Genomic DNA, 15,777 nt, shown 5'->3' on the forward strand with positions numbered 1-15,777 from the left:
CTTATTCATCATGAGGAGATCCAGAGTGGATTTACTTCATGTTTTGTGCAATATCTTTTGCGTTAGAATTGCATATTTTTGAAAAACTCTACTAATGCTTTATTATGGTATACAACATACTGCTAGCAACATCTCACAAAATAAAATTTATCATTAGAAAAGCTATTTATTTCGTAAGTTATTCTACTTATATCTCATTAACTCCACTTATCTGTGAGATGCAGACCACTTTTTTTAAAAAAGTGTGTATCTCACATTTTAGTCTTGAGAGACAGCAAACAGAGGTGTCTACATGAGTGCTAAGAGTCCAAAGACAGCAGAGGTGTCTACGTGAGAGCTAGGAGTCCAAAGACAACAAACAGAGGTGTCTACATGAGTGCTAGGAGTCCAAGCACTCCTCATGGTCAATGGGAATCTAGAAAAATAGAACTTATGGAGTCTAGTGAGAGATTCACCTTTCTAACACAGATAGTATAATAGCTTTCATTTACCTAAATGTAGGCATCTAGTATCATTCAAGATGTTCTGAGGTATCCAGTTTACCAGCATAAGTTATGAAAAAGGACTTAAAGTCTTTGTCTCCTTTTCAAATGGAACTTAATAATAAAGCAGGGTACTCCACAGTGCCTGAATAACAAAGCACCCACATTTAGGCAATAGAGGCTTTGGTCAGATGGTGGTGAAAAGATACCTACTACTCTCTGACATGCCCTGGACTGTCTAGCACATCCAAGTGGAGCTGATTGCTACAACACATGATCTTGAGAAGATCTATCTTGTCCTGAGGTAGTGGCAGGAGGCTGGACATATCTAAGCAATCTAGAATGGTATTAGGCCACATATAGTTTGGTACCATTCACTGGTTCGGACTAGTTAGGGGGCTATGTTTTGCATTTGTGCTGAAACAGTGTTGATAATACACGGGTGTTCTAGTTACTGCTGATCAGTGCTTACACAGGGTCAAGGTCTTTTCTGCATCTCCAACAAGAAGTTGGGAGGGGACACAGCTGGGACAGCTGACCCCAACTGGCCAAAAGGATATCCCATACTATATGATGTCTTGCTCAGCAATATAAATCTGGAGGAAGAAGGAAGGAAGGGACATTCAGAGTGATGATGTTTGTCTTCCCAAGTAAAGGATATGTGTGATGGCATCATGCTTTCCTGGAGATGGCTGAACACTTGTCTGCTGATGGGAAGTAGTAAATATATTCCTTATTTTCCTTTGCTTGTGTGCATGGCTTTTGCTTTATCTATGAAACTGTCTTTATCTCAGTCTTCAAGTTTTCTCACTTTTACTCTTTTGATCCTCTCCCACATCTCACTGTGGGAAAGTGAGTGAGTGGCTGTCTGTGTGGTTCTTTGTTGTTGTGTGGGGTTTAACCACAACAGCCATTTTTGTTAACCAACATAGGGCTCAGAGGGTTTGAGATAATGACAAATCTAATTGGAATGTCGTAGATCAAATTTACATTATTGCTGTTTACCTGTTAATTGACAGGCTTCTGCGTTTATTATGGGATTTTCTATCCTTACTATATATTAGCCCAGATTTTATTAGTGGCAGCTTTTTGCCTTCACTGCTTTCTGTACTGCTGTACTGCTGTCATCCTACTCTGTTGTACCTGGGAACATTTTGATAACAGCAATGCCATGTGCCTGGGCTTGCAGATGACCAAGGCATCACTGTTGTTTCTGTGCTGCTGTACTGGACAAGGTGGAACTCCAGTGTGAACTTGAGTCAAAGGGATTGTGAGCTGTGGATGAGTCCACATGGGAGCAAGACACCCCGAGGCATTTATGGCTATGAATAATTCCACACCTGAGCAGGTACATCTTGAAGTGTCTGTGGTCACAGTTGTGTCTCTGCCACAGCAGGTTTACCTCTGAAAGGATTGTGACCCAAGTATAAGTCCATGCAGGAGGCACATATCAAAGCATCTGTGGCTGTGGGTAAGTCCATACTGCAGCAGGTACACCTTGAAATATTTAGCGGCTGCTCGTGTGGTCATGCTGGAGCATCTTTATGTGTGTGGCCATGGATAAGCTTGTGACACAGCAAGAAAACCCCTGTAGGGACTGTAGCCATGGGTAAGGCTGTGTTGGAGCAGGTATATCTCTGAAGGCATCATGATCCATGGATAAGGCTGTGCTGGAACAGGTACTCCTCAAAGCACCTGTAGTTGTGGATAAGTCTATGCTACAACAGACACACCCCTGAAGAAACTGTAGCTCATAGATAAGGCTGCACTTAGAGCAGCTGCATTCCTAAGGCGCAGCCATCTGTGGATAAGTCCAAGCCAGAGCAGGGACAAGAGCAATTCTTTGCTATGTTAGAACCTATGGTCTGGTCCAAAGGGACCAGGAGTGGAGATCATAATGGGAATACCTTTAAATTGCTCTAAGGCAGGTTCTTGAGGAGACCTGTCCTGAAGTAGTGACAGGAGGCCAGGAATATCTTAGTAATCTGGAATGATGATAAACATTTAGGTTTTGGTACTTGAATCATGTCTTTGGAGCTCCAGTCCAGGAGAAAGCCAGCCTCCTCAGTGAGGTAATATGCTCATTTTGTGTAAACTGTCTGAATGGTATTTTCTCTAACAACCTCTCATAGTTGAGTATTCAGCACAATGTCACAGTATTCATCACAAGTAAGTGTCACAGAAGTAGAGCCAAGCAAAATGAGATGTACAAGTCTGGAGACAGTCATAATATATTCCCCCACAGGTATTTTCCATTTTCTTACCACCTCTAGAAAACATAATAAAAAAGCTAAAACAGGGAATTTTTGAAAGGTCAACTAAAGATTTAGAAGACAATCCTCTGCCTCCATTAGATTATCACCTGACTGGTCACTGAAGAGTTTTCTTTTGTTTTTGTCAAGACAAACTTTTCAATAGATTTCATATATAGTCACATAAGTTATATCCCTTGGAAAGGACAGAAACCATTTAAGACATTTTGCATCACAAGCTTTCATGGGTGTATTTTGAATTGACACATGAGTACTTAAGGTTTTATTTGCTCTCCATCCAACCCAAGAAGAGACAAGCTGAACCGTTTCCCTCATCCTGTGTGATCACGGAGCATATAACACTTTCCAAGTATTCTCATTCACATCCTATACATTTTAGACCTCTGTCTACTCAGGCTGACTTTTTTCTCTATCTCTTTTTATTTTTTGAACTTCAGTATACACTTAACAATTGTACTTGGATAATTATATGTCTATATATTCATACATGTGTATGTCTGTTAAATAGCAAACTTGACCAAAAACTGGAATCAATATCTAACCCTTTAGTTTCCCTGTAGTCTTTGACGTTTTCTTAACAAATGACTTTTGCTTATGTAGATACATTAGGCTATAAAATAGAATAAACAGCATTTTCAAAGATGCTGTGTATTTTTGGAGTAACAGTATGTAGCTGATCTAGAGGGAATTTCTTCCCTTCACTCTTTGAAAGTTGGGTTGTGATTTCTTTTGGTTTGTAGGTATGGAAAATAAAACATTGCAATCAAATATTTTAACTCCTCCAAACTCCCAGTCACATCAAAACTCCATGCTATTAACTGTTTAAAGAAATGAAAAGGCAGACAAACTTCTCTACAGAGGACTGAAGAAAGCAGTATAAATGACTGAGAAGAAAAAATAGAAAAGCTTTGAGATAGCAAGCAGTTAAGAGTATTGTTCATATTTGGGTATAGATCAATGCAAGATATTAACGTTACCACACTTAAATTTATTCTTTATAAGCAAATAGATGACTTACCTCTCCTTTAGGCTCTTTGTATGCTAGTAAATCGTATAGTGCCTTTGACACTGGCAAGTAAATTTTTGTAGTATTATTTTATTAGAATAGGCTTGTCTATTATTCTAGCCTGAGCTCTACAACTCCTAGCCATGGTTTGGGACTTGCCACTCTTAACAGAGAGTTTAAATGAAGCCATCATGTTTTGTAGAGTAAGATCGCCTTACAGCAGAGATGGGTCTAAGTCATGCTAGTTAGTCCAGAGTTGGAAAATGGCATAATTTCATCCAATATAGATGCAGCTTTAGACTCTGGAATATAGCTTGGGCTATCAATAAGAAAACAGACATATGGGTCCTAAGGTCTGTTAACATTAGCTGAATCACAACTTGATTTTTCTCAAATTATGTTTTCATTATTTTCACTACTTTCTCAACATTTATATGTTTCCATATGTGTATGTGGGTGTGTGCATATGCCACTCTCATTTCACAGAGATAATTTGAAGAAGATAAAGAAGATACAAGCATTATTTCTAATTTTCAAGAGTAACAAATATGTACCAGAAATGAGACCTGATTCTAAGCCTTAGCAGAGTAATAATTTTTAAATGAAAAAGCTGGTTTTGCATAAAACTGCTGACACAAACTTAGCTACACAAGTACCAGTGAGTGACACTATAATTTAGGCCGTGTTCCTACCCCATAGGTAACTTCAATAAGAGTACTTTGTGTTAGAAAACAATATGAACAGGGTAATGACATCAGAAAGACTGAAATCTGTAAAAGAGTCTTGGTGAGGTTTTCCTGTTTTTCACCTATCCTACTGAGGTTTACTCTTTCTCCTTTCTGGGGCTTAGTAAGAGAGTTTTTGGAAGCATGTAGATGTCGATGAATGAGCAAGACTGGTTCTGAGTACATGCATGTACCTGCATGCTTATGTCCCCTGCATCCAGACCTTTCAGAGATTTGTATAGTGTCAAACTTGTGAATTTTCTAGGAAACCCACAAGGGTCAATATTTCAGGCAAGTGGGGAATAGATGCGGAAGCGATAGCCCATGACATTTTGACTTAATGCATGGTGAAGGGAAGAAGGTGTTTGCTTTACCAATGAGCATGATATCCTTCTCCTAAAAGCCACCACTAATGACTTCTCAAACATTGATGTCAAAACATTTTCAGAAGCAGGTCTTCCAAGGTTTTGAAAAACAAGGTTTGGGTTCCTAATTCACTCAACGTTGAATATTCTGTGCCATAACTGTGTGCCTCTGTGCCTACTAAAGTTCATGTTGTCTATGTCTGAGCAGTCTGCTAAGCTTGAAGCCAAGAGTGTCCCTAAGGAAGAACTTATTTATTTCCCACATTTCGAGCCTGTCAACAAGGCTGTTAGAGTGACTGTGGACTTGTGCGAGCTCTGTATGTGACAACACACAGGACCTTAAGCACACCAGCAGCATTTCTTTATAGGACAAGAGTCCCATGTTGTTCTTATGCTGGGGAACCCAGAACTGCATGCACTACTCTAGGTGAGGGTCTCACAAAAAAGCTGAGTAGAAGGAGAGAATCACATCCCTCAGCCAGTGGCCATGCTTCTTTCTGTGCAGGATACAACTGGCTTTCTGGGCTACAAGTGTACATTGCTGGCTCGTATTCAGTTTTTCCTTCACCTGTATCCCCAAGTCCTTCTTTATAGGGCTGCTCTCAACAGAAGCATAGCACAAGCACATTCCTCCTGCCTAAAATGTAGAGAACACAACAATCCTGTGGGTCAGAATTCTGACAAAGAAGTTCAAAGGAAATATTCCTGTTTCACAGTACTTTCATCCTTTGACAGCAGTAAGGAGCCTATCTACTTAACTTTTCCCATAGCAATCCGGTTATCTGTATCTGTGGAACAGAAATTCTCACAATATTCTCTAATTCTCTGTAACCTACACAAGCAGTGATTCCTAATATGTACAAAACATGATTGGCATGTCTCTGAAGAACTTAGTGCTGGAGATGATCAGTAAGGTATAGAAGAGAACAAATATATCCAAAAGGTAAGTCTTTTTGTTTAATTTTGGTGATAGCATGATTAAAAACAAAATTGCCTGAGGTTTGGGATTTCTCACTCTCTGTTAGCCAACATTTCAAAGATAATGTTTTGTTTCAAGACTTTATTGCAACAATTCTACTTTCTCCTTCCACATGAGAATGATGTGTATGGACAGACCTCTGAAGGATTATTCTTAGAAGTTAAAAAGCCTTTTGAAGCATTTCAGTTGTCTAGAGTTTCTGACACAGCTCATAAGTATTTAGAATGAGTCTTTCAGATCAAAATTATTTCATGCATTTTGAAATTCCTTCCCTCCACCACCCCCCCCCGCACTTTGGAATTTGATTTATTCTCTATAATCCTTTTATTCCTGCAAAGATTAAATACCTTGAAATTAAAAGATGAAAGAATTAATCAGTAGAATACTACATGACTGGCTTAGCTGGTTCTGAGTTTTCCTGTTGAAAGGACTTTCTAACGTGCATTTACTAGCAAACATATGGTCCCCATTTTCCTTAGCTTTATATTGGGATTTAAACACATTCAAAAAGTTGCCATGACGAGAAGCACTGGCATAATTCATCTCAATTAAAGTCTTCATCTGGAAGCAATAATGTAATTTCTCCAAACCTGAAGCCTGCAAAAATAGTAGCAAAAGCCTTAAGCTGTTTTCATTCAAATATAATATATAGTTTAATATATTAGTTGAAAACTAATAAAAGGTGTAAGTATGATTTATCATAAATTATATACTTCAGTGCTATTGAGATAATAGCATAAAGAGCTTTGGGAGGAGAACTCTGAAATTTTGCTTGATTTCATGTTATATATGAAAAGAGAAAGTTTTGTAAATTGTAACCATTTATACAGGATAAACCAGTACATATTCTGCTGTCCATTCTGGCAAATGCTAGCAGCAAAAAAGATTATCAATTAATATTTGTGCATATAAGCAAAATATGATGCCTTTCATACCCAGAAATCATCACTTGCAAGTATTTGTCTTCTTTCCATTTGGGTGTGAGCCAAGGACAGTAATTATGATGATTCTTTGGATGAAACGTTTCTGGGTGGAGGTGGTTTAGATAGATTTTTTTTTTAATTTTCCTTCAAAATTGAGTGCCCATCTGTAGCTTTCAGTTCCTTTGACTGAAAACACTGGAACTATTCATGTGGTAACGTTTGCAGATGCAAGGCCTACAATGTTTATTATCTTAAAAGAAACTTCCTCATTGTTGCTTGCTGCAGCCGTATACGTGGATTCAGAGACATGACTATTGCTGTTCCTTATCATGCTGCAGATCCTCTGATTTTTATTAGTTGCCTTTCTTTCATTTTTAATATTGTTATAATCTAAAACATATGTGCATACATATATAATTAAAATAATACTCTTTTTTCATAGTTTTGTCCAGTCTTTCTCCCACAGATGGAAGTTAAGTCCCAGTTTAAGCAGGTGGTTACAGAGCGTTAACATTCTTCTGGTCTGATGATTTAAGACACCCACATAGAGCTAATCAACTGAGCTTTCAAGCAGCATACTCTATACACTGAGTAAAATAAGAGCCTGACAAAGCAGTTTTGAAGAAACCATGGCTTTGTATCTCAGAAAAGAAAAGGAAGTGTGTTAACAGGCAGGGTAAGCAGCCTTCTACAGCACCTGCATTCAGATTGGTCCTCAGGCACTTATGGTACATTAACAGACCCAAACTTCTAGAGCAGGAAGCAGTGCAGGAGAAGAAATGTTGTTTTGTGTCACTTTAGATGTACACATTGCTGAGTCTAGCTGTTTCATTGTACGTGTTGAGTTTAATTCAAGCACTAAAACAAGTTTTGTGACTTTTCAGGAGACATATACTTTGTTCTATTGCAGCTGGAGCTGCTGGAGCACTTCTAGGTTAATGTTCTATGCTAAAACGTATCAACAGTTTTTAGTTCCCTTATTCCAGTCTGAAGTTGATGCACTTACTATTGAATATCTCAGAGCTCATGTTCCCTCCTCCATGCTGTGCAAATTTGTCACTCTCATGACCCTTAATTTCTTTTTCTTTTTATTGAATAAACTACTTCCAACTAAATTAGCTCCATCCAATTAAAGCCCTTCAGTGGTTTAGAATTTGGAATGGAAAAACACCAACCACCTGGCAATAGCTTGGCAATAACCATGGAAAACAAGGCCACTTCTTTTGAAAACAATTTAAAGAGATGTAGGCCAGTCCCTGTAGTGAAACTGCCTTCAGAGCAATGTATACTCTCAGAGAGCATGAGCAAAAACACATCCATGAGCAAAGCAAGAACGTTTGACTGTGGGCATTCAAAAAGGCTATTGATTTCACAGCTATGCGCTCTGACTTAAAAAAAACCAGCAGAGTAAATATGTTCATTTGTGCAACCACTTTTCATGAAGTCTCATCTTTCCTCCTGGTTTTCACAATTAGTGAACAGTAACTTTGTTATTGTCCCTCACTGACACTAGATGGCACTTCAGAGTAGTGGTGGGATCAGAAAGTCTTTTCTAGTCATTTTGCATATAATATTATAGAGGCATAATGTCAGCATTAAACAAAAGATATTTCTCAGCTTTTTGCTAATTTGTATATATGACTCTGAAGTAGACAATACTGTCTGTCTAAAAGAAATAGCAAACATAAGCAGAAAGAAATTATAACAAAAATAGTTCACTGCTAGGTAAGAAAAGCCAGATTATGGACCAAATTGCTGTATTCAGAGGATTTGGGAAGCAATCTAAGAAGAGAGTCATAAAAAATAAAACTATAGGCTTGGAAATCAGAGAAATGTGTTGTTGCCAGAGATTTCAGAGATGATCCTTTTCAAGAAAGGAAATTAGATATGTTGCCATTTTTATATCACCAATCAATTATATGGTGACTGTCCATAACTTGGTGCACTTTAGGAGGAACTAGCTAGCTCCCTTTTGACATCAAAAGAGAAGCATATATGAAGTAGTTATTTGTAGACAAGTTTTGAAAAACAATATTCTTCAGCAATATATGATTTTTCTAATTAAAAAATAAGTATTTACTTTTGGAAAGCCTAAGCCTGAGGGACACCACATTAATTAAAAGAAAAAGAAAGGAATGAGTTGGAAAGGGATAGATTTACATTAGATATTAGGAAGAAATTTTTTACTCTGAGGGTGATGAGCCACTGGCACATGTTGCCCAGAGAAGTTCTGGGTGCCCCATCCCTGAAGCTGTTCAAGATCAGGCTGGATGAGGCTACGAGCAACCTGACCTAGTAGGAAGTGTCCCTGCCCATGGCAGTGGGGTTGGAACATCTGTCCTCTCCTCTCCTCTCCTCTCCTCTCCTCTCCTCTCCTCTCCTCTCCTCTCCTCTCCTCTCCTCTCCTCTCCTCTCCTCTCCTCTCCTCTCCTCTCCTCTCCTCTCCTCTCCTCTCCTCTCCTCTCCTCTCCTCTCCTCTCCTCTCCTCTCCTCTCCTCTCCTCTCCTCTCCTCTCCTCTCCTCTCCTCTCCTCTCCTCTCCTTCTCCTCTCCTCTCCTTCTCCTCTCCTCTCCTTCTCCTCTCCTCTCCTTCTCCTCTCCTCTCCTCTCCTTCTCCTCTCCTCTCCTTCTCCTCTCCTCTCCTCTCCTCTCCTCTCCTCTCCTCTCCTCTCCTCTCCTCTCCTCTCCTCTCCTCTCCTCTCCTCTCCTCTCCTCTCCTCTCCTTCTCCTCTCCTCTCCTTCTCCTCTCCTCTCCTCTCCTTCTCCTCTCCTCTCCTTCTCCTCTCCTCTCCTTCTCCTCTCCTCTCCTCTCCTTCTCCTCTCCTTTCCTTCTCCTCTCCTCTCCTTTGTCATAATGTTTGCTATATCATGACTTCTTTATTCTGTTTTATTGCACAGGACTTGGAAAGAGCCCATTTATCTTCGCATCCCCTGGTTATTAGCCAGGAACGTATTTCATGCAGAATAGCTTGTGCTTTAGTACAGAGAGCAGCAAGAAAGCATGGGACATGCAATAGATATTACAGAGGAGGACCAGGTTCAGCTGTTTCCTTCTGGAATTAAAGTTGCTGCTAGTTTGAAAGAAAAGCCTTAGTATGGAGAAATTTTAAAGCCATGAAGACAGAAACTGGAAGTTTGTATATATGTTTATACAAAGTTATATGTAAAAAGCAAATATTATTATTTATTCTATAAATTTCTTCCTGCAAGTTGTGTTTTTATCTGCTAATTTGAACCATGTACAAGCAAACACTGTGGAGTTGTTCAAGTTAAGACAATGACTTTGTTCTCTACTGAAATGTCACTGCTTATCTTTCTACATGAAGTCTCTCTCTGAATAAGAACAAGAACCAAATGAACCAAGAACCAAACGGAAAAAAATCTAACTGCTGATTTTCTGGAGGGTTTCCCTCCAGTGACAGAAGGGTATACTGTACTGTTCATTTTATTTAAAAATAATGCTCAGAAAATGTGAAATCCAGAAGAAAATAACAATTGCAAATAGGAGTAATTGTTGGCTGCTGTATGAAGAAGATACCTAAGAAGAGTGGAATAGCTTTAGTGATTGTTAATAATTTTCAGTTATTTACTACCTGAATAAATTACAGCTATAAAGAGAATATATTCATTTCTTAGAAAAAATACTATAAGCATTAGGCATGAAAAAATCTCTTGAGGAAATGAATTTCACACAGCTTACTCTTACTGTAGCTATTGCCATCTCAAAGATGTTCAGTTTGCAAGACTTAATCATAATTAAAGTTCTGACACACTGAGTTATTCTATCAAAACAGAAAATAAAGACAAACACCTTGGAGTTTGCCTGTATTACATTATTCTTTAATATAAATGACATAGAAGTTTTACAAATTAGAAAGATTGACCTTGGAGTGTTAAGAGGCTGCAGAAGATTCTTTTAAGGTGAGATTTTTATTGATTATATGTTTAGCTTTGTAGATTGACAGTAGAAATGTGCAGCCTACTGTTGATGTGCTTGCTACCCACTGGTATGGGTTGAAGAATCCCAACCTGCAGAGGGCTTCAAATCACTCTAAGGTGATACTTCTACAAATGATGTCCCAGCAATGTCCAGCTAGGCCTTGGAGTTATTTCACATCATATTTTACTATTCTTATGACTTTGTTTATAATCTAAATTCCACAAATTAATCAGATGGGGAGCCTGTATATCTCTACTTGACAATTAAATACATATTGTTTAAAAAACAAAACAGTAAAGGATGCTGGCAAATGTACAATGCAGAACAAGTAAACAGTGAACTGCTATTATTGTTGGTTTAGATATACACATGGATTGATACCAATGACTAAGCCCTAATGCCATACTCCACAAAGCAGTCTCATTGAAGTCATTAAAACTGCTCTTGTGGCTAAGGTGAGAGTGATTTGCCCTAGAGAAATTTAGTCATTGAGCTCCAGGTGCAGGTTATATGTTTTTTACTGCAGACTACTCATTATTTTGTTCAATAGGATTATGTTAGTCTAATTCTGAATAGCTTTACTATAGAAGAATGGCAAACTTAAAAGACCTATTTGTACAATATGAATTTATTTTTCCCAAAATAATGACATTAGAAACAACTTTATTTTGCTCTGCTAAATAGATACATTCAGAATTAGGTTAGTGTTATAGTGGATATTTTTAAACCTCCAGGGCTAAAAATAAATGTAAGGGATCTTCCCAAGTCTCAAGGTGATTTGAGAGTTCTTTTTCCCTCTACTATTTTTTTTAACGTGGCTATAAAAATAACCTCAATCATTACCTTCTTTTTTTTTTTTTAATATCTTAGCTTGACAAATATTTACTCCGAATCTCATATACAGTGGATCTGGAAACCTGTAGCATTCAGTAAACTGAAAAATACCACAGAAAGCATGCTGGAAAAGAAGATTGAAATAAGTCAGTTTAAAGCACAGTTGGCAATTCTTTTTGATGGTATACTTGATCTTGTACATCTGTAATGATTTATTTACTCTACATTAATGGATCAACTCCATTTTAAAATGAAATGTCTGGTATTTCGCATTAATTGTTAGCAACAATTTTTTTGAACAGGCCTATTACAACAGGTACTTTAGCTGAAACACAACCAAAACCCATCTTTAGACATCTATTTATAATTTCCAATCTGTACTGCAGAGCGTTCATGGATACATCGGAAAGCAGAGGGCTGGATTTCCCAGTACTGCACAGGGTTGCTGAAGAGACTCACACCAGAATAACTAGCCTTTTTGGTGTTGTAGCCACGAGGGCAAAAATCGTTGATACCAACTGATGCAATTTTGTTGTTATGAAGATAGACCACCTGAAAAGCATAGAATTACAAAAGTTAGAAATAGTTACTGTGGCAAACAAGATAAATGACTTAATGTCAGATACTTGGTATATATTGTGCAATGTTATACAGACTAACAATATATCCTTTTTTTCCAAAAAAAATCTTGGTTCTTTTTACTTTTTCAAATACTTAGTATGCCAAATTAGAAATAATTTTTACAGAAAGAGCAGAAACAGTGCAAGGCAATCTAATAAAATTATCATCATTTAATCATAGTGTAACAAAAAAAGGAGTCCAAGATGTGGAATTATTAATACAGTGCTGTGGTTCAAAGCATATTCTATATATAAATATAAAATTTGGTGCTAACTGGTTTCTCTTGAGCTCTATTGCTTTCACTCTCATGAGTGCAATTGTACATGACTTGCAGCCAAAGTAAACACTAATGATGATTTAAAATAGCTAATGAATATTACTTTGATCCAGAGTCACCACCTCTGATGAAATTTCCCAAGCTACACCTGAGTGGTGATTTATATCTGGGTATCTTCATTCTTGCCCATAAAATCTTCATCTGAAGAAGGACAGATTTTAATTGATCCCAAGAGGCCATATTTCTAATTATTGTGCCACATAGGCCTCATTAATACTGCTGATATGAGGTGCATATTGTGTATCTTTGCCCTTCTGAAGTCATACCTTTGTGAGATACCAAAGAGAAGGTTCTTGGAAAAGTTTGCAAAATGTCACTGAGTGGAATTGGAAAAAAAACCAGAAGAAATCTTCTTTGAAAGCATATTTTGAGTAAAGAGGAAATCAAAGTACACAAATAATTCCATATTTTTTGCGTCCCCTCAGACGCACAGATACATGAAATCATAACTCCAGATCTAGACACCTCCATAGCCACACTCACTCAAACACCAGGATAAGGGTCTTTCTGTTGTTTGCAAATTTTCCATGCCTATTCAAGGGTTTATGAAATTTGCATCATTACCTTTTGCACAGACACTGTATATGTTTATGTTCAAGACTGAATAACCACATAAATACCACTCAGAACCTTACTTCTGAGGCAGTATGATAAACTTTACCTGGATGTATTTGTGATCACCCAGCCCACCAGGTACTCTGACAAGTTCATTGTTGTTCAAGTGGAGCTCTCTCAGATGAGGTACATTGTTAAGAGAGCCATTCTCCACTGAAGAAATGGTGTTGAAGCTGAGACCCAATCTGAAACAAAAAAGAAATCAACTCAAAAATATGTTAAAATTACTCACGTAACTGTCTTCTTTCTGTTGATTACTTCTATACATTATTATTGTAAAACAGACCAGGCTAATTTTCAGAATTGTGTGTGAGCTACAGTCACCAGGAAGAACTAGTTTGGATACACATATTTAAATAAATTTGACGTTTGATATGAATTATAATAATTATCATAATATTCACCTTGTGCCCATGGTACTGCATACTTTTATGAGCTATATGATTAATTCCACTATAAATACATGCTCTGTACTTTCATAGACACCAGTATTTCTTTAAAAGCTGCATAAGAATTTCTTGCACGACTTTAGGAGCACTGGTAACGTTTTGTCAAACTACATAACCCAGGGTGACCAGAACTGTTAAGTTTAAATCTTCACCATACCCTTCTAAGACACTTACGTAGTTAGAGACACATTATAGACTGGAAACAGGAGTCATATATAATAATCTCACAGAGGTGAGACATACACATTCCTTCTGGTATTCAGTCCAGAACTTTCCCCACAGAATCATCCTTCCTGCTTTAACATCCACATTCGGGGTTTACTAGCGCAATTTATGCCTGATTTGGAAAATGTAATCCTATCTGTGTATTTCTGTGTTAATACTATTTCAGTCTGCAATTACCAAACTACAGAATTTTTTCAAGACTCTTATAAATTACAATACCCTGTGTCCCAGCAAGGAATTCAGTAGTAAATCTGCACGACTTGTCAACATCAGGAGTGTTGTCCTTTGAAAAATATTTATATAAAAGCTAAACTTAGTTAATTTAGTTTCCTTTATTTTTTTCTTTAAGAAATTTTTACTTTATTTCTGAGTGAAAAGTGCTCTGATATTTATTAAAAACTGAATCAATTACAGAATTTCATCCAGGTAATCAGAATCCTTGTCATAAAATAATTTGCTGTGAATGAGTAATTTTAAAGAAAGACTGATTCACAGTAATCTATCTGTAATAGTTTGAGACTTGTGCTAGGTTCAAAAGGAATAATCTGGACTTAGTATAAAATCACAGATCCGGTAATTCTTATTTGATCTTTATGGCAGAAATGTTTCCAGAAATAATGATGTTCAAAAATGGAAGAAAAATTTATAATTTTCCTTTAAAAAATAAAGATCTTGCTAACTAGTATTTTATATAACAAGAATAGTTACAATCATACTCATTTAAACATGGCTATGTTGTCAAACAATGAGAAAACAGAGCTTAATGAGATCTCCCACTGCCATCAACAGACATTTGTCTCACTCAGACACAAGTTTACAGTGTCCTATATCTTTGCTAGAATTTGGTCAGGGAGAATTTTCATTTAATAGCTATTAGAATTAAAGTCATTTTAAAAAGAGTACATCAATATTCAGTAAAGGTTGGGGGATTTCATCCTACAGAGCAACTTGTTCTGAACATCTGCAGAATAGACTAAAGGTTTTACTAATGGATGTTTATAATGAATGTGTTTAAAAGGATTGGGGGAAAAACTCCACAACATTTTGACAGAAGGCTATAAATTCTTGGTTGACACATATCTGAATATATGCTCCTACATAAGCAGGTCTAGAAGCAAATGTGTCACACTTAGTTAGACAAGCATGAATAAAGCAGGTCTGACACATATTGATCTGTTGAAGCAAAAGTAACCCCTTTATACATCATAAGGAAGGAAAAGATCCAACTCATAATTAGCTCATGAAGAGAAACTCTTTTAGGGAAAAAGTAAAATCAGAAGAGTCTGTTGAAAAGAGTCTCTAACTCCCACAAGTAGTGAAATTACATGACATTACATCTCACATAAAGGTTATACAAACAAATTCCCCAGGCCTGTGTTTACAAATGAAATAAGGCAATATTAGTGTGCAAAATACAGGGCGATTAAGAGTGTTGGAAAGGATATGATCTTCATCTCTCTTCTTTTTCCCATGGGAACAAAAAGAGAAGAATTTGAAAAATCACCCTTGCCTAATATATTGACATAACTTTTCCTTTTTTATTAGTGAATAGGTAACAAATCTACAGTGTTTTAGCTGATAAATCACAATGTTCTAAATCACTGAAGTGCATCATTAAAAACATATCTAAAAACTTCAGAAATTCTCGAATATTTTTTCACTTTTTGCCTCCAATATCCCTACTTGCCCATTCCCACATTTTTGTTATATGTATTTGATAAACCTCATGCTGCTCAACATTGTTATTCACACCTTCATGCAACTTCCACTGTATGGAAGTAGACTTTTTTCAGTAAACTTTAATAGGCACTAGACTTTAGTAACATCAGCTGTGCAATGTGTATACCTCCTGTGGACCTTATTCCTGCACAAACCCAGCAGTCTTTGTTGAGTTTTCATTAGTAAGACTTTTTTTTTATTTCCACTGCAACACTATATGAAGATTTTCAGAAGACTTAAGAGTAATTTTACAAGGAAAACAAATTAAAAGGACAAATACTGACA

At 37.0% G+C, this 15,777-nt stretch overlaps 1 protein-coding gene across 1 annotated transcript in view; it reads right to left on the minus strand.

The window, feature by feature from the left end:
• Window positions 1-11,536: 11,536 nt before the first annotated feature.
• Window positions 11,537-15,777, minus strand: part of DCN (decorin) — a 38,920-nt gene continuing 34,679 nt past the window's right edge. Inside the window, exons 7-8 of the mRNA XM_069858606.1 lie at window positions 13,146-13,284; window positions 11,537-12,078 (exon numbers count right to left, since the gene is read on the minus strand). Coding sequence (XP_069714707.1) covers window positions 11,884-12,078; window positions 13,146-13,284 — 334 coding nt within the window. The 3' untranslated portion in view covers window positions 11,537-11,883. The remainder of the gene's footprint in view (window positions 12,079-13,145; window positions 13,285-15,777) is intronic.

This window comes from Phaenicophaeus curvirostris, chromosome 1 (genome assembly GCF_032191515.1).
Source record: "Phaenicophaeus curvirostris isolate KB17595 chromosome 1, BPBGC_Pcur_1.0, whole genome shotgun sequence".
Lineage (NCBI taxonomy): Eukaryota > Metazoa > Chordata > Aves > Cuculiformes > Cuculidae > Phaenicophaeus > Phaenicophaeus curvirostris.